At 60.3% G+C, this 20,075-nt stretch overlaps 1 protein-coding gene across 1 annotated transcript in view; it reads right to left on the bottom strand.

Moving 5' to 3' along the window:
- Positions 1–716: 716 nt before the first annotated feature.
- The window catches only part of LOC128849872 (neurexin-2-like), a 100,719-nt gene continuing 81,360 nt past the window's right edge, over positions 717–20,075 (bottom strand). Inside the window, 7 exon segments of the mRNA XM_054052539.1 lie at positions 717–1,635; positions 8,789–8,867; positions 10,501–10,615; positions 10,617–10,821; positions 14,496–14,585; positions 18,102–18,273; positions 19,831–20,012. Coding sequence (XP_053908514.1) covers positions 905–1,635; positions 8,789–8,867; positions 10,501–10,615; positions 10,617–10,821; positions 14,496–14,585; positions 18,102–18,273; positions 19,831–20,012 — 1,574 coding nt within the window. The 3' untranslated portion in view covers positions 717–904.

The raw sequence follows: 20,075 nt of genomic DNA, 5'->3' as shown, positions 1-20,075 counted from the left end.
CGGGGGGGCCTTTGGGGGGGGGGGGACCCCCAAATCCCACACACGGGGGGGGGGGGGGGCGCGTCCCCCGGGCCCCTCTGGTGCCCCCCAAGGGGTGGGGGGGTACCCCCTGCGCCCCATTATCCCTTTATTTTTGGGGGGGGGGGGTGGGGGGGGCACACAGGACCACGGGGGTGTCACTGGGGGGGGGGGGGCAGCTCCGTTTGGGGGGGAATTGCCCCATTTTTGGGGGGGGGGGCAAATTTTTTGGGGTGAGTAGACCCATTTTGAAGGGTGGGGACCCCCTTTTTTTTGGGGCGCCTGTTTTGGGGGGGGGGGGCAGCCCCTTTTGTGGAGCGTGGACCCAGTTTTGAGGGGTACCTCTTTTTTTTAGGGGGGGGCAGCCTGTTTTGGGCTGAGCACCCCATTTTTTTTGGGGGGGGCAGACTGTTTTAGGCCAAGCACCCCATTTTTTGGGGGGGGCACCCCAGTTTTGGGTCGAGCACCCCACTTTTTTTTGGGGGGCAGCCTGTTTTGGACCAAGCACCCCACTTTTTTTGGTGGGGGGCACCCCGTTTTGGGCTGAGCACCCCATTCTTTTGGGGGGGGCACCCCGTTTTGGGTCAAGCACCCCATTTTCTGGGGGGGGGCAGTCTGTTTTGGGTCAAACAGCCCCATTTTTTGGGGAGGGGGAACCTGTTTCGGGCCGAGCACCCCATTTTTTTTGGGGGGGGCAGCCTGTTTCGGGCCGAGCACCCCATTTTTTTTGGGGGGGCAGCCTGTTTTGGGCCAATCACCCCATTTTTGGGGGAGGGGGAACCTGTTTTGGGCGGATCACCCCATTTTTTTTGGGGGTACAGTCTTTTTTTGGGTGGCAAAGCCCCATTTCGGAGCCTTTTCGGGGTGTCCTTCCCCCCCTTCCCCGTCAGACGTAATACTCTTTGTCCTTGTTGCGCCGCGCCTTTCCGGGCGCTTTTGGGGGCGCGGGAGGCGCTTTTTCCTTGGGGTTCCCCAGTGCGGAGGCGCCGTTGGCGGTTGCCGCGGTTCCCCCCGCGGCCATTGCGGCGGCGCTGTTGGCGGCGTTGGCGGCGCCGATGTAATGGCGGCTCTGGTCCACCTGGTAGGAGCCTTCGTCGCGGTTGCGGTACTTGTACATGGCGTAGAGGAGGATGAGGATGCAGAGCGCGGCGGCCGCCACGATGCCCACCACCATCCCGGTGGTGCCGCCGGCTTCTCGCACCACCTCGACGGCGCCCGGCGCGGCGGCTGTGGGGACAACGGGGCGGCGCGTGACCGGGGCGGCCGTCACCCTCCCTCTGCCGGCCGAGCCCTCCCGCGGGTGCCGCTCGCCCGCCGGCACCAAACCGGGCAACGGCACGGCCACCACGGTGGGGACGGTGACGGCGGCGGCGAGGGTGACGCCGTCGGCGGTGGCGACGTCCTCCTCGTCGTCGCTGTCGCGATGGCGGTGGCGGGAGGCGGCGATGTCGCCGCCGTGGCCCGCGAAGTCCTCGTCGTCGGCGGGCGCGAGGTTGGCGTCGCCCGCCTCGCCCGAGGCGAAGCCCGAGGGCTCCTCGCAGTCGGGGCCGCAGGCGGCGGGCGCGGGGGGCACCCCGGAGGGCGACGGGGACGACGCCGGCAGCACCAGCTCGCCGCCTGCGGAGAGACAAACGGGGCGGGGGGGACCCCGCGTTAGCGCCCCACGACGGCGCCCGCCGCCCCCCGACCCCCCCCCCGGCGCTCCCCACGTTTCCGCTTTTATAGGAATTTTTTTTTTCCATTTTTTTTTTTTGCTTATTTAGCATTTTTTTTTTTCTGATATTACTCATTTTTTTGTTTTTTTTTTTTAGAGCAAAACCGCGGCGCTGCCGTCAACTTACATCGCGGGATGGGGCCGGGTGATTTTAGCGTGGAGGAAAAAGAAATTGCAGGAAGGAAGGGAAAGCAAAGAACAAAAACGAGAGAAAAAAAGAGAGGAAAGAAGAGAAAAAACAAAAAGAACAAAAAGGAAAGAAGAGAAGAAGACACTCGGTGAGAAGGTGCTGCCGCCTCCCCTGCGGCGCCGGCCCGGCCGGCCCTGCCTGCGGCCACCGGCCCTCGGCCAGCCAGCCCTGCCTCCGGCCGGACACACGGACACACACGCCGACAACCACCGGAGCAGCCAAGCGTGGAACCATCCAACCGTGGAACCATCCAACCACAGAACCAACCGTGGAATCATCCAACCGTGGAACCAACCTTGGAACCAACCAACCATGGAACCATCCAACCATGGAACCAACCGTGGAACCATCCAACCATGGAACCAACCATGGAACCATCCAACCATGGAACCATCCAACCGTGGAACCAACCGTGGAACCATCCAACCATGGAACCATCCAACCATGGAACCAACCGTGGAACCATCCAACCATGGAACCAACCGTGGAACCATCCAACCATGGAATCAGCCATGGAACCAACCATGGAACCATCCATGGAACCATCCAACCGTGGAACCATCCAACCATGGAGCCATCCATGGAACCATCCATCCATGGAACCAACCATGGAACCAAACACAGGACCATTCAACCATGGAACCATCCAACCATGGAACCAACCATGGAACCATCCAACCATGGAACCAACCATGGAACCAACCATGGAACCATCCATCTATGGAACCAACCATGGAACCATCCATGGAACCATCCAAACATGGAACCAACCATGGAACCAACCATGGAACCATCCAACCGTGGAACCATCCAAGCATGGAATCATCCAACCATGGAATCATCCAACCGTGGAACCATCCAACCGTGGAACCATCCAAACATGGAACCATCCATGGAACCAACCAACCGTGGAACCATCCAACCGTGAAACCAACCATGGAACCATCCAAGCATGGAACCATCCAACCATGGAACCATCCAACCGTGGAACCATCCATGGAACCATCCAACCATGGAACCATCCATGGAACCATCCATCCATGGAACCATCCAACCATGGAACCAACCATGGAACCATCCAACCATGGAACCATCCAACCATGGAACCATCCAACCGTGGAACCATCCAACCATGGAACCATCCAACCGTGGAACCATCCAACCGTGGAACCATCCATCCATGGAACCATCCATGGAACCAACCAACCATGGAACCATCCATGGAACCATCCATCCATGGAACCAACCAACCGTGGAACCATCCAACCGTGGAACCAACCATGGAACCATCCAAGCATGGAACCATCCAACCATGGAACCATCCAACCGTGGAACCAACCATGGAACCATCCAAGCATGGAACCATCCATCCATGGAACCATCCAACCGTGGAACCATCCATGGAACCATCCAACCATGGAACCATCCATGGAACCATCCAACCATGGAACCAACCATGGAACCATCCACAGGACCATTCAACCATGGAACCATCCAACCATGGAACCAACCATGGAACCAACCATGGAACCATCCATCTATGGAACCAACCATGGAACCAACCATGGAACCATCCATCTATGGAACCATCCAACCGTGGAACCATCCAACCATGGAACCATCCAACCATGGAACCATCCAAACATGGAACCATCCATGGAACCAAACATGGAACCATCCATCTATGGAACCATCCAAGCATGGAACCATCTATGGAATCAGCCAACCATGGAACCATTCATGGAACCATCCAACCGCAGAACCATCCACAGAACCATCCAACCATGGAACCATCCATCCATCCATGGAACCATCCATCCATCCCTTCACCCATCCATCCATCCCTTCACCCATCCATCCATCTGTTGACCCATCCATTGATCCATCCATCCATCCATGGACCCATCCAGGGATCCACCCATCCATCCATGGAACCATCCGTCCATCCATGGACTCATCCATGAATCCACCTGTCCATCCAAGGAACCATCCATCTATCCAACTGTCCATCCATCCATCCACCCATCCGTCCGTCCATCCGTCCAGCCGTCCATCCATCCATCCGTCCATCCGTCCGTCCAGCCGTCCATCCATCCATCCATCCGTCCATCCATCCGTCCACCCGTCCACGGACCCATCCACGGACTCCCCCACCCATGGATGGAATCGGCTCTTGGGTTGGAAGGGACCTCAAAGCCCGTCCGGTTCCGACACTTCACTCCCCCTCCAAACTCCTCCAAAATCCAAATTTCACACCCAAACCCCCTCAAAAATGCCCCAAATCGGCGCTTTTCACCCTGAATCTCCTCACAGCCCTCCCCAAACTCCCCCAAAACACAACTTTCCCTCAAATCTTCTCACTTTTCCCCTGAAACTCCTCCAAAATGCAATTTTTACCTCAAATCCCTTCACAAACTCCGTAAAGAAGTGGCGTTTACCTCAAACCCCCTCACAACGTCCCCAAAAACGCAACTTTTACCTCATTTCTTCTCAAATTCCCCCTCGAAGTGCCCAAACTCGCATTTTTTAACCAAAATCCCCTCACAAACTCCCCCAAAATGTGATTTTTTACCTCAAATCCATCCCCAAATTCCCCGAAGCTGTGACTTTTACTCCAAATCTCCTCAGAGCCCTCAAACTTCCCAAAAACGCAGCTTTACCCTCAAATCTCCTCCAATTTCCCCTCAAACGCACAAAAAATGTGCTTTTTTACCTCAAATCCTCTCCTCAAACTCCCCAAAAGCGCAATTTTACCTCAAATTCTCTCACATTTCCCTTCATTCCAACCAAAAGATGCATTTTTTCCTCAAATCCCCTCACAAATTCCCCAAAGAAGCGATTTTTACCTCAAATCTCCTCCAATTTCCCCTCAAGTGCACCAAAAAAGTGGGGTTTTACCTCAAATCCTCTCCTCAAACTCCCTAAAAGCGCAATTTCACCTCAAATTCTCTCACATTTCCCTTCATTCCAACCAAAAGACGCATTTTTTTCCCCAAATCCCCTCACAAAGTCCCCAAAGAAGCGATTTTCACCTCAAATCTTCCCCAGTTTCCACTCAAATGCACCAAAAAAGTGGTTTTTACCTCAAATCCTCTCCCCAAACTCCCTAAAAGCGCAACTTTACCTCAAATCCTCTCACATTTCCCTTCATTCCAACCAAAAGATGCATTTTTTTCCCAAATCCCCTCACAAAGTCCCGAAATCCCCTCACAAATTCCCCAAAGAAGCGTTTTTTCACCTCAAATCTCTTCCAATTTCCCCTCAAGTGCACCAAAAATGTGCTTTTTTTACCTCAAATCCTCTCCCCAAACTCCCTAAAAGCGCAACTTTACCTCAAATTCTCTCACATTTCCCCTCTTTACAACCAAAAGACGCATTTTTTCCCCCAATCCCCTCACAATGTCCCCAAAGAGGCGCTTTTCACCCCAAACCCTCGATTTCACTCCAATCTTCTGACGTTTCCCCTCCAACTCCCCCAAAACGCAGTTTTTTCAACCCAAATCCCCTCACAAATGGCCCAAAATGATGAGTTTTCACCACAAATGCCCCCAAACCGCCACTTTCCCCCCGAATCTCCTCACGGTTCTCCGGAAGGACCTTTCCTCGGATCTCCCGGATCCCTCTCGGAACTCCTCCGCAGTTCCTCCTCACCCAACGCGGCCTCGAAGCTCTCCAGGGGCGGTTTCTGGGCTGGAGCACACGTTCCAGGTCCATCCCTTCCTTCTGGATCCATCCCTTCCCTCTGGATCCATCTCTTCCCTCTGGATCCATCCCTTCCCTTTGGATCCTTTTCTTCTCTCTGGACCCATCTCTTCTCCCTGGACCCATCCCTTCCCTCTGGACCCATCCCTTCCTTCTGGATCCATCGCTTCCCTCTTGGTTCTTCTCTTCCCTCTGGATCCATCTCTTCCCCCTGGATCCATCTCTTCCCCCTGGATCCATCTCTTCCCTCTGGATCCATCTCTTCCCTCTATATCCATCTCTTCCTTCTGGATCCTTCTCTTCTCCCTGGATCCATCTCTTCTCTTTGGATCCATCCCTACCCTCTGTATCCATCTCTACCCTCTGGGTCCATCTCTTGCCTCTGGATCCATCTCTTCCCTCCGGATCCATCTCTTCCCTCCAGATCCATCTCTTCCTTCTGGATCCTTCTCTCTGGATCCATCTCTTCCCTCCGGATCCATCTCTTCCTTCTGGATCCTTCTCTCTGGATCCATCTCTTCCCTCCGGATACATCTCTTCCCTCCAGATCCATCTCTTCCTTCTGGATCCTTCTCTCTGGATCCATCTCTTTCATCTGGATCTATCCCTTCCCTCTGGATCCATCCCTTCCCTCTGGATCCATTGCTTCCCTCTGGATCCTTCTGCCTGGATCCCTCTCTTCTCTCTGGATCCGTCTCTTCTCTCTGGATCCATCCCTTCCCTCTGGATCCATTGCTTCCCTCTGGATCCTTCTCCCTGGATCCCTCTCTTCCCTCTGGATCCGTCTCTTCTCTCTGGATCCGTCTCTTCCCTCTGGATCCATCCCTTCCCTCTGGATCCATCCTTTCCCTCTGGATCCATCTCTTCCCTCCGGATCCATCTCTTCCCTCCGGATCCTTCTCTTCCCTCCGGATCCTTCCAGAAGGTGACGGATGCTCCACACCACCTCAGCGTTGGTTCCTCTCCCCCCGACGCCACCGGAGAAGGTCCACATCGGCCATCGCTGATCCCCTCCGGCAGAGTCTGACCCGGGGGCGTTCCCGGAACAGAGGTGACATCCACCGCCCTGGAGTCCGTGTGTCCGTGTGTCCATCCTGGAACCCATCCTCAACCCATCTGTGTGTCCGTCTGTCCATCCTGGAACCCATCCTCAATCTGTGTGTCCATCCTGGAACCCATCCTCAACCCATCTGTGTGTCCGTGTGTCCATCCTGGAACCCATCCATCCGAGTGTCCGTCCTGGAACCCATCTTCAACCCGTGTGTCCGTCTGTCCATCCTGGAACCCATCCTCAACTCATCTGTGTGTCCGTGTGTCCGTCCTGGAACCCATCCTCAACCCATGCGTCCGTGTGTCCATCCTGGAACCCATCTTCAACCCCTCTGTCCGTGTGTCCATCCTTGAACCCATCCTCAACCCATGTGTCCGTGTGTCCATCCTGGAACCCATCTTCAACTCCTCTGTCTGTCTGTCCATCCTGGAACCCATCCTCAACCCTTCCATCCATGGATCCACCGCCCATCCAGGTGTCCGTGTGTCCATCCAGCCTCAGTTCCACCCACCCATCTGTCCGTCCATCCATCCATCCATCCATCCATCCGTCCGTCCTTCCATCCATCATCCACCCACGGATCCATCATCCCTGTGTCCATCCATCCGTCCGTCTGTCTGTCCAGCTTTGAGCCCCATCTGGGGTCCATCTGTCCATTGTCCGTCTGTCCGTCCGGACAGGATTCCACCCCTCCAGCCTCGTGTCCGTCCGTCTGTCCCTCAATCATCCATCCACGAGTCCGTCTGTCCATCCATTGTCTTTGTCCGTCTGTCCGTCCGTCCATTATCTGTGTCCGTCCGTTGTCAGTCTGTCCGTCCATTGTCTCTGTCGAGTGTGCGACGGCCTCGCACGAGGGGTCCCGGGGCCCTCCCTGTCCGTCTGTCCATCCGTCCGTCGGGATGTGCACACGCGTGTGCGAGGGGGGAGGGGGAGTCTGTGCACACACGTGTGCGAGGGGGGAGGGGGTCTGTGCACACACGCGTGTGCGAGGGGGGAAGGGAGGGGGTCTGTGCACACGCGTGTGTGAGGGGGAGTTTGTGTGCACGCGTGTGTGTGTGTGTGTGAGAGCGGCTGCTGTGCACACGCGTGTGCCCCACGGCGTGTCCCGCCCCATAGATGTGCCCCCTAAGCGTGTCCTACCCCACATATCTGTGCCCCACGGCATGTCCTGCCCCACATATGTGCCCCATGGTGTGTCCTGCCCCACATATGTCCCCCATGGCTGTGCCCCACAGTGTGTCCTGCCCCATATATGTGCCCCCTAAGCGTGTCCTACCCCACATATCTGTGCCCCACAGCGTGTCCTGCCCCATATATGTGCCCCCTAAGCATGTCCTACCCCACATATCTGTGCCCCACAGCGTGTCCTGCCCCATATATGTTCCCCATGGTGTGTCCTACCCCATATATGTGCCCCACACGTATGCCCCACAGTGTGTCCCACCCCATATATGTGCCTCACAGCGTGTCCTGCCCCACATATGTGCCCCATGGCTCTGCCCCACAGCGTATCCCACCCCATATATGTGCCTCACGGCGTGTCCTGCCCCACATATGTCCCCCACGGCGTGTCCTGCCCCACATATGTCCCCCATGGCTCTGCCCCACAGCGTATCCCACCCCATATATGTGCCCCACGGCATGTCCTGCCCCACATGTGTCCCCCATGGCTCTGCCCCATGGCATGTCCTGCCCCACACGTGTGCCCCACGGCGTGTTTGACCCCATATATGTACCCCACAGCGTGTCCCACCCCACACATCTGTGTCCCCCCATATGTGTTCCCCCCCGTGTCCCCCCTATCTGTGTCCCCCCATTCCCCCCTATCCGTTCCCCCCTATCTGTGTTCCCCCCATCCATGTTCCCCCCCGTGTCCCCCCTATCTATGTCCCCCCATTCCCCCCTATCCGTGTCCCCCCCATTCCCCCCTATCCATGTTCCCCCCTTTGTGTCCCCCCCATCTGTGTCCCCCCCAATCCTGTCCCCCCCCATTCCGTGTCCCCCCCCATTCCGTGTCCCCCCCTATCCGTGTCCCCCCCAATCCGTGTCCCCCCTCCCGCAGGCGCCCCCCTGGCGGGACTGGGGGGGTCCCCGGGGGGGTTTCCGCCCCCACCTGTTCCGGGTTCGCACTCCTCGAGGTCCTCATCGTCACTCGGACACTCGGCCGACGCCACCAGGAGATCGTCCGTGTTCTGGGGGGGGCGGCGTTGGGGACCCTCCGGACACCCCCCCAAAGGGACACCCCCCAATGACCCCCCCAAAGTGACACCCCCCCCACTGACCCCCCCCAAGGAACTTGGGGGTCCGGGACACCCCCTCAGGGTTTGGGGCACCCCCCGAGTGACCCAGGGCCCCCCCCGGCCTGTGCCATACGTGCCCCCCACCCTGAGTGCCGGGACGCCCACGGCCCCCCCAAAGTGACCCCCATGTTCCCCCCATTTTCCCCCATTTTCTCCCCTATTTTCCCCATTTTCCCCCTATTTTCTCCCCCATTCTCCTCCTTCTCTCCCCATTTTCTCCCCCATTTTCCCCCCCATTTTCTCCCCATTTTCTCCCCATTTTCCCCCCATTTCCCCCCCATTTTCCCCCCATTTTCTCCCCATTTCCCCCCATTTTCTCCCCATTTTCCCCCCATTTTCTCCCCATTTTCCCCCATTTTCTCCCCATTTTCCCTCCATTTTCTCCCCATTTTCCCCCATTTCCCCCCATTTTCCCTCCATTTTCTCCCCCATTTTCCCTCCATTTTCTCCCCCATTTCCCCCATTTTCTCCCCCGTTTTCTCCCCATTTTCTCCCCCATTTTCCCCATTTCCCCCCCCCGTGTCCCCCATTATTTTCTCTCCATTTTCTCCCCCATTTCCCCCCCATTTTCTCCATTTTCCCCCCCATTTTCTCTCCCATTTTCTCCCCCATTTTCCCATTTTCTCCCCCATTCCCCCCCCCTTTTTCCCCCCCATTTTCTCCCCCTTTTTCCCTCCCATTTTCCCCCATTTTCTCCCCATTTCCCCCCCCATTTTCTCCCCTTTTCCCCCCATTTTCTCCCCCATTTTCTCCCCTTTTTCCCCCCCATTTTCTCCCCCATTTTCCCCCATTTCCTCCCCCATTTTCCCCCATTTTCCCTCCATTTTCCCCCCATTTTCCCCTCCATTTTCCCCCCCATTTTCTCCCCATTTTCTCCCCCATTTTCCCTCCATTTTCCCCCCATTTCCCCATTTTCTCCCCATTTTCCCTCTCATTTTCTCCCCCATTTTCCCCCCATTTTCCCTCTCATTTTCTCCCCATTTTCCCTCCATTTTCTCCCTCATTTTTCCCATTTTCCCCCCATTTTCTCCCCTATTTCCCCCCCATTTCCCTCCTTTTTCTCCCCATTTTCTCCCCCAGTTTCTCCCCCATTTTCTCCTCCATTTTTCCCCCATTTTCCCCCCCTTTTTTTCCCCCATGTCCCCCCCATTTTCCCCAATTTTCCCCCATTTTCTCCCTCATTTCCCCCCCCATTTTCCCCCATTTTCTCCCCCATTTCCCCCCATTTTCTCCCCCATTTCCCCCCATTTTCTCCCCCATTTTCCCTCCATTTTCTCCCCCACTTTCCCCCCCATTTCCCCCCATTTTCTCCCCCCTTTTCTCCCCCATTTTCTCTCCCATTTTCCCCCCATTTTCTCCCCCCATTTTCCCCCCATTTTCTCCCCCATTTTCTCTCATTTTCTCCCCCATTTCCCCCCATTTTCCCCCCATTTTCTCCCCCATTTTCCCCCCATTTTCTCCCCCATTTTCCCCCCCATTTTCCGTGTCCCCCCATTATTCCCCCCACCCCCCCCGGGGCCGTTACCTGGGCGACGGTGTCCCTCAGGGTGGGCGACCGCCCGCGTCGGGTGGTGGTGGTGGCCATGGTGGTGGTGGTCTCCATGATGGTGGTGGCCATGTCGGGGGGCGCGGGGGTGGCGCCGGGGGGCGGCGCGGGGGGGGGGCGGCTCCCCCACCAGCCGCAGGTCCCCCTCGAGGCGCACGCGGGGGTGCCCCTCGGCCGCCAGCGCCAGCACCTTCAGCCCGTTGTAGTAGAGCCCCGAGAGCTGACCCTGGAAGGGGCGCCCGCGGTCGCGCCCGCCCACGCGCACCCAGGCCTGGCTGTTGAAGATGGTCAACTGCCGCCCTGCGGGGACAGCGCCGCGCTGCACACCACGCACCGGCACCGGCACCGCCTCGCGGCGACGCCACGTGCCGCACACAGACACACCGGCACCGCCTCGCGACAGCGCCATGTGCCACACATGTGCACGAGGGCATCACAGACACACCGGCATGGCCTCACGACAGCGCCATGCGCCGCACACACCATGGATGCACACGGACACACCGGCACGGCCTCATGACAGCGCCATGTGCCGCACACACACCGTGGACGCACACAGACACACCTGCACGGCCTCACAATGACACCACGTGCCACACACATGCACGAGGGCATCACACGGACACACCCGCACGGCCTCACGGTGACACCATGTGCTACACACACACCATGGATGCACACGGACACACCTGCATGGCTTCACGATGATGCCATGTGGCACACACGTGCACGAGGGCATCACACGGACACACCGGCACGGCCTCACAACGACGCCATGTGCCGCACACGTGCACGAGGGCATCACAGACACACCTGCACGGCCTCACAACGACGCCATGTGCCATGCATGTGCACGAGGGCATCACACGGACACACCGGCACGGCCTCACAACGACGCCATGTGCCGCACACGTGCACAAGGGCATCACAGACACACCTGCATGGCCTCACAACGACGCCATGTGCCATGCATGTGCACGAGGGCATCACACGGACACACCTGCATGGCCTCACAGTGACGCCATGTGCCACACATGTGCACGAGGGCATCACACGGACACACCGGCACAGCCTCATGACAACGCCATGTGCCACACACACACCATGGATGCACACGGACACACCGGCACGGCCTCACAGTGACGCCATGCGCCACACACGTGCACGAGGGCATCACAGACACACCCGCACGGCCTCACGACGACGCCATGTGCTGCACACACACCACAGGTGCACACGGACACACCCGCACAGCCTCACAACCACAAATGGCGATGCACACGCACCGTGGGGATGCACACAGGGACACCGGCACGGCCTCGTGACCACACCATGTGCCACACACGTGCACGAGAGCATCACACGAGGGGCGGCAGCGCACACACACACCATGGATGCACACACACACCTGCACGGCCTCGCACAGGGACATCGCACGAGGACACTACACAGGGACACCGCAGCACAGCCTCGCACGGAGCCGCTCGGTGTGCACTCACACTCACACCCCCACTCATACTCACCCGTTAGTGCACTCACCTCCTCGTGCACTCACACTCCCCCTCATACACTCCCTCCCGCCCTCCTCACACTCACTCCCCCTCATGCACTCACACTCACAACCATGCACTCACACTCCCTCATGCACTCACACTCACCCCTCCTGCACTCACACTCCCCTTGTGCACTCACACTCACCCCCTCACGCACTCACCCCTCATGCACTCACACTCACTCATGCACTCACACTCACCCTCATGTGCACTCACACTCACCCTCATGTGCACTCACACTCACTCCCCCCTGCACTCACTCACTCCCTCATGCACTCACACTCCCCCTCGTGCACTCACTCTCCCTCGTGCACTCACACTCACTCCCTCGTGCACTCACACTCACTCTTACTTCCGCCTGCACTCCCTCCTCGTGCACTCACACACTCTCTCCTGCACTCACACTCACACTCACTCATGCACTCACTCTCCCTCGTGCACTCACACTCACTCGTGCACTCACACTCACCCCTCATGCACTCACACTCACACTCACTCGTGCACTCACACTCACCCCTCATGCACTCACACTCCCTTCCTCGTGCACTCACACTCACCCCCCCGCACTCACACTCCCTCCCTCGTGCCCTCCCCCCCCCTCCGTGGGGCGCAGGGGGTTATGGGGCGGTTAGGGGGCGGTTAGGGGGCGGTTATGGGGCAGTTATGGGGCGGTTAGGGGGCGGTTATGGGGCGCTGCTCCAGGTTAAGGGCGCTTTAGGGGGCGGTTTAGTTGGTTAAAGGGTTAACGCGAGTTAACGAGGGGTTAACGAGGGGGGGGGGGGAACTTGTGGGGCACAAAGAGCGGAGGCCCCAATCTGGGGGGCCCCAATCTGGGGGGCCCCTCCACCCCCGGATCTGTGGGGCCCAAACTGTGCGAACCCCAAATCTATGGGGCCCCAAAATATGTGGGGCGGACAGGCGGCGCCCCAGATCCGGGGGGCGGCTGTGGGGCCCATCTGTGGGGCCCATCTGTGGGGCCCCCAGATCTATGGGGCCCACATCTATGGGTCCCAGAGCTCTATGGGTCCCCCAGATCTATGGGTCCCACAGCAATATGGGTCCCAGATGTGGGTTCCCCAGATCTATGGGTCCCTCAGATCTAAGGGTCCCACATCTATGGGTCCCACATCTATGGGTCCCACAGCTCTATGGGTCCCAAAGCTCTCTGGGTCCCACAGCTCTCCGAGTCCCAGATCTATGGGTCCCATCTATGGACCCCAGATGTGGGTCCCTCAGATCTATGGGTCCCACAGCAATATGGGTCCCACAGCTCTCTGAGTCCCAGCTCTATGGGTCCCACAGATCTAAGGGTCCCACAGCTCTATGGGTCCCACAGATCTCCGAGTCCCAGATGTGGGTCCCGCAGATCTATGGGTCCCAAAGCTCTATGGGTCCCACAGCTCTATGGGTCCCACAGCAATATGGGCCCCCCAGGTCTCTGACTCCCAGATCTATGGGTCCCAGAGCTCTGTGGGTCCCTGGGCTCTGTGGGTCCCACAGCAATATGGGTCCCCCAGGTCTCTGACTCCCAGATCTGTGGGTCCCAGAGCACTGTGGGTCCCACAGCTCTATGGATCCCAGAGCTCTATGGGTCCCCCAGATCTATGGGTCCCACAGCTCTTTGAGTCCCAGATCTGTGGGTCCCACAGCAATATGGGTCCCAGATGTGGGTCCCACAGATCTCTGAGTCCCGGATGTGGGTCCCGCAGATCTATGGGTCCCACAGCAATATGGGCCCCACAGCTCTATGGGTCCCGCAGATCTATGGGTCCCCCAGGTCTCTGACTCCCAGATCTATGGGTCCCAGAGCTCTGTGGGTCCCTGGGCTCTGTGGGTCCCCCAGATCTATGGGTCCCAGAGCTCTATGGGTCCCCCAGGTCTCTGAGTCCCAGATCTGTGGGTCCCAGAGCTCTGTGGGTCCCTGATCTATGGGTCCCACAGCTCTATGGGTCCCCCAGGTCTCTGAGTCCCAGATCTATGGGTCCCAGAACTCTGTGGGTCCCACATCTATGGGTCCCACAGTTCTATGGGTCCCGCAGATTTATGGGTCCCCCAGGTCTCTGACTCCCAGATCTATGGGTCCCAGAGCTCTATGGGTCCCCCAGCAATATGGGTCCCTCAGCTCTTTGAGTCCCAGATCTGTGGGTCCCCCAGATCTATGGGTCCCACAGCAATACGGGTCCCACAGCTCTCTGAGTCCCAGATCTAAGGGTCCCCCACCAATATGGGTCCCCCAGATCTATGGGTCCCCCAGCAATATGGGTCCCACATCGATGGGTCCCAGAGCTCTATGGGTCCCTCAGATCTATGGGTCCCACAGCTCTATGGGTCCCAGAGCTCTGTGGGTCCCTGGGCTGTGTGGGTCCCCCAGGTCTGTGGGTGGCCCCCGGGGGCCGTGGGGTGCGTGTGGGTCGCGGTTACCTTTGTCGAGCAGCCACTCATCGACCACCCTGCCGAGGCGGTAGGGGATGCGCTGCCGCGCCAGAGCCAGCCGCTCGCTGTCCCCGCTGCCTTCGGGGCGAGGAGAAGAGCCGTCACCCCACCGGCACCCCGGCAGCGGGGACACCGGCACCCCAACAACGGGGACACCGGCAATGGGGACAGGGGGACCCCAACAACGGGGACACCGGCACCCCGACAATGGGGGCAGGGGGACCCCAACAACGGGGACACCGGCACCCCGACAACGGGGACAGGGGGACCCCGACAGGGACACCGGAACCCCAATGGGGCCGCCAGAACCCTAATGGGGTCACCGGAACCCCAACAACGGGGACAACAGAACCCCAATGGGGACACCGGAACCCCAATGGGACACCGGCACCCCAACAACAGGGACAGGGGGACCCCGGCAAGGGGGACAGTGGGACCCTAATGGGACACCAGGACCCCACCAGGACCCCACTGGAACCCCAATGGGGCCACCAGAACCCTAATGGGGTCACCAGAACCCCAACAACGGGGACAGGGGGACCCCAATGGGACACCGGAACCCCAACAATGGGGACACCAGAACCCCAATGGGACACCGGAACCCCACCAGGGACACCGGAACTGGGATGGGGCCACCAGAACCCCAATGGGGCCACCAGAACCCCAACCAGGACACGGGAACCCCAATGGGGCCACCAGAACCCTAATGGGGTCACCGGAACCCCAACAACGGGGACACCGGAACTGGGATGGGGCCACCAGAACCCCAATGGGGCCACCGGAACCCCAATGGGGACACCGGAACCCAATAGGACACCAGAACCCCAACAGGACACCGGAACCCTAAAGGGGCCACCAGAACCCCAAGAGGGCCACTGGAACCCCAAAGGGGCCACCGGAATCCTAATGGGGCCACCAGAACCTGACAGGGACACCAGAAGCCGATGGGGACACCAGAACCCAACAGGGCCACTGGAACCACAACAGGGCCACCAAAATCAGGACAGGGCCACTGGAACCACAATGGGGCAATTGGCACCACAACAGGGCCACCGGAACTGGGACAGGGCCACCAGAACCAGGACGGGGCCACCGGCACTGTGACGGGGCCACTGGAACTGGATGGGGCCACCGGCACCACAACAGGGCCACCGGCACCAGGACAGGGCCACCGGCACCATGATGGGGCCACTGGAACTGGATGGGGCCACCAGAACCACAACAGGGCCACCAGAACCATGACGGGGCCACCGGCACAGGGCCTCAGCGCTAACCTTGGCACGTGGCTACCGGCATCATAAAATGGCCACCGGCTCCACGACATGGCCACCAACACTGCCAAATGGCCACCAGCCCGGTGACACGGCTACCGGCACGACAACACCGCCCTGACGTCATGATGTGGCCACCAGGGCCGTGTTGTGGCCACCAGAGCCGTGTTGTGGCCACCAGGGCCGTATTGTGGCCACCAGAGCCATATTGTGGCCACCAGGGCCGTGTTGTGGCCACCAGAGCCATATTGTGGCCACCAGAGCCGTATTGTGGCCACCAGGGCCGTATTGTGGCCACCAGGGCCGTGTTGTGGCCACCAGAGCCGTATTGTGGCCACCAGAGCCATATTGTGGCCACCAGAGCCGTATTGTGGCCACCAGGGCCGTGTTGTGGCCACCAGAGCCATATTGTGGCCACCAGAGCTGTATTGTGGCCACCAGGGCCGTGTTGTGGCCACCAGAGCCGTATTGTGGCCACCAGGGCCGTGTTGTGGCCACCAGAGCCATACTGTGGCCACCAGGGCCGTATTGTGGCCACCAGGGCCGTGTTGTGGCCACCAGAGCTGTGTTGTGGCCACCACAGCCATATTGTGGCCACCAGAGCCGTGTTGTGGCCACCAGGACTGGGGGTGTCGGGGATGGGGAGGTGACAGCGCCGTTGGCGTCACCGCGATGCCACAACGATGACACCAAGATGGCGCCGTGGCCGCGACGTCACCGTTGACGTCACTATGGCGTCGCCAAGATGGCGCCGTGGCTGTGACGTCACTGTGACGTCGCCGTGGGGTCATTTTGGGGTCATTTTGGGGGTGTTTATGGGGCCTTTATGGGGCCTTTAGAGGGGCTGTGGGGCGCTATGGGGTGAGAGGGGCGCTATGGGGCAGGAGGGGCCCTATAGGGGCCGTGGGGCGCTATGGGGTGAGAGGGGCCCTATAGGGGCTGTGGGGCGCTATGGGGAGAGAGGGGCCCTATAGGGGCTGTGGGGCGCTGTGGGGCGAGAGGGGCCCTATAGGGACCGTGGGGCGCTATGGGGCGAGAGGGGCCCTATAGGGGCTGTGGGGCGCTATGGGGAGAGAGGGGCCCTACAGGGGCTGTGGGGCGCTATGGGGCGAGAGGGGCCCTATAGGGGCTGTGGGGCGCTATGGGGCGAAAGGGGCCCTATAGGGGCTGTGGGGCACTATGGGGCGAGAGGGGCCCTATAGGGGCTGTGGGGCGCTATGGGGCGAGAGGAGCCCTATAGGGGCTGTGGGGCGCTATGGGGCAGGAGGAGTCCTATAGGGGCTGTGGGGCGCTATGGGGCGAGAGGAGCCCTATAGGGGCTGTGGGGCACTGTGGGGCAAGAGGGGCCCTATAGGGGCTGTGGGGCGCTATGGGGCAGCTATGGGGCAGTACCTGGCCGGTAGTGCTCATACAGAGACCCCCATTGAGCTGCAGAGGGGCAGAACGGGTACTTGTGGGGCAGATGTGGTTGAGGCTCTGGGGCGGGCACTTGTGGGGCAGGTGTGGGGCGCTATGGGGCAGCTGTGGGGCAGCTGTGGGGCAGTACCTGGCTGGTAGTGCTCATACAGAGACCCACATTGAACTGCAGAGGGGCAGAACGGGTACTTGTGGGGCAGGAGTGGTTCAGGCTCTGGGGCGGGCACTTGTGGGGCAGGTGTGGGGCGCTATGGGGCAGCTATGGGGCATCTATGGGGCAGCTATGGGGCAGTACCTGGCTGGTAGTGCTCATACAGAGACTCCCATTGAGCTGCAGAGGGGCAGAATGGGTACTTGTGGGGCAGCTGTGGTTGAGGCTCTGGGGTGGGCACTTGTGGGGCAGCTATGGGGCGGCTATGGGGCAGCTATGGGGCAGCTGTGGGGCAGCTATGGGGCAGTACCTGGCCGGTAGCACTCGTGCAGAGACCCCCATTGAGCTGCAGAGGGGCAGAACGGGTACTTGTGGGGCAGATGTGGTTCGGGCTCTGGGGCGGGCGCTTGTGGGGCAGGTGTGGGGCGCTGTGGGGCAGCTATGGGGCAGCTGTGGGGCAGCTGTGGGGCAGCTATGGGGCAGTACCTGGCCGGTAGCACTCGTGCAGAGACCCCCATTGAGCTGCAGAGGGGCAGAACGGGTACTTGTGGGGCAGGTGTGGGGCGCTATGGGGCAGCTATGGGGCAGCCGTGGGGCAGCTATGGGGCAGTACCTGGCGGGTAGGGCTCATACAGAGACCCCCATTGAGCTGCAGAGGGGCAGAATGGGCACTTGTGGGGCAGCTGTGGTTGGGGCTCTGGGGCGGGCGCTTGTGGGGCGCTATGGGGCAGCTATGGGGCAGCCGTGGGGCGGTACCTGGCGGGTAGCGCTCGTGCAGGGGGCCCCCGTCGAGCTGTAAGCTGGCGTTGCCGCCGCTGCGGGTGAAGCGCACGACGTGGAATCGACCGTCGCTCACCGGAGCGCTGCGTTCCTCCAGAGCGATGTCCTCCGTGCCCACATTGAACAGCACTCCCACCGCCCCCTGCGCCTGCGGTGTGGGGCAGACCCACAGCGTGACCCATAGAGACCCACAGCGACCCACAGAGACCCATAGAGACCCACAGAGACCCATAGAGACCCATAGAGACCCATAGAGACCCCCACCGCCCCCTGCGCCTGCGCGGGACCCACAGCGTGACCCACAGCGTGACCCATAGAGACCCATAGAGACCCACAGCGTGACCCACAGCGACCCACAGCGTGACCCATAGAGACCCATAGAGACCCATAGAGACCCCCACCGCCCCCTGCGCCTGCGGCACCGGGGGGCAGACCCACAGTGTGACCCACAGCGACCCATAGCGACCCACAGAGACCCATAGAGACCCATAGAGAGACCCCCACCGCCCCCTGCGCCTGCGGTGTGGGGCAGACCCACAGCATGACCCATAGCGTGACCCACAGCGTGACCCATAGAGACCCACAGAATCCCATAGAGACCCATAGAGACCCACAGACACCCATAGAGACCCATAGAGACCCCCACCGCCCCCTGCGCCTGCGACGCGGGGGGCAGAGCCACAGTGACCCACAGCGACCCATAACGACCCATAGAGACCCACAGCGACCCACAGAGACCCATAGAGACCCACAGCGTGACCCACAGAGACCCACAGACCCACATAGAGACCCATAGTGACCCATAGAGACACACAGAGATCAATAGAGTGACCCATAGCGACCCACGGGGACCCCCACAGCCCCCTGTGCCTGTGACATGTGGGGCAGACCCATAGTGACCCACAGCAACCCATAGAGGCCCATAGAGACCCACGGTGTGACCCACAGTGACCCCCAGAGGGCCACAGAGTGACCAATAGAGACCTATAGTGATCAACAGTAACCCATAGCCCCCAGCCCCACACCTGCCCCACATCCGCCCCACATCTGCCCCATAGCACTCACGATGTGGAGCTGGAGGAATACCCCCAGTCCGGCGGCGCTCTTGACACTCAGCCCCATGGCTGCCCCATAGCCCCCAGCCCCACATCTGCCCCACATCCGCCCCATAGCTGCCCCACAGCACTCACGATGTGGAGCTGCAGGAAGTCGCCGAGCCCCGCGGCGCTCTCGACGCGCAGGAGGACGGCTGCCCCATGGCTGCCCCATAGCCCCCAGCCCCACGGCCGCCCCATAGCCCCCAGCCCCACGGCCGCCCCACGGCTGCCCCATAGCCGCCCCACAGCGTCACTCACGATGTGGAGCTGGAGGAAGTCCCCCAGGCCGGCGGCGCTCTTGACGCGCAGGAGGACGGCTGCCCCATGGCTGCCCCATAGCCCCCACTCCTGCCCCATAGCCCTCACTCTCACCCCATAGCCCCCAGCCCCACGGCCGCCCCACAGCCCCCAGCCCCATGGCCGCCCCATAGCTGCCCCATAGCACTCACGATGTGGAGCTGGAGGAAGTCCCCCAGGCCGGCGGCGCTCTCGATGCGCAGGAGGACGGCTGCCCCATGGCTGCCCCATAGCCCCTGTTCTCGCCCCATATCCCCCAGCCCCACGGCTGCCCCATGGCTGCCCCATAGCCGCCCCATAGCGTCACTCACGATGTGGAGCTGCAGGAAGTCTCCGAGCCCCGCGGCGCTCTCGACGCGCAGGAGGACGGCGTCGCGCTGGCGCGTGCTGAAGCCCAGCGCGAGGCGGTCCGCGCGGGTGCTCGGGCGGTCGTTCGGGGGCCACGTGTAGGTGATGAGAGCGCCCCCTTTGCCGAAGATGTACGTCGTCCCCGCTGCGGGCACAGCCTCAGCACCCCCGAACCGGCACACGGGGAACCCCCAAACCGCGGACCCCC

This window comes from Cuculus canorus, chromosome 34 (assembly GCF_017976375.1).
Source record: "Cuculus canorus isolate bCucCan1 chromosome 34, bCucCan1.pri, whole genome shotgun sequence".
In the NCBI taxonomy this organism is placed as follows: Eukaryota; Metazoa; Chordata; class Aves; order Cuculiformes; family Cuculidae; genus Cuculus; species Cuculus canorus.
This window is presented reverse-complemented; position numbering and strand designations above follow the sequence as displayed.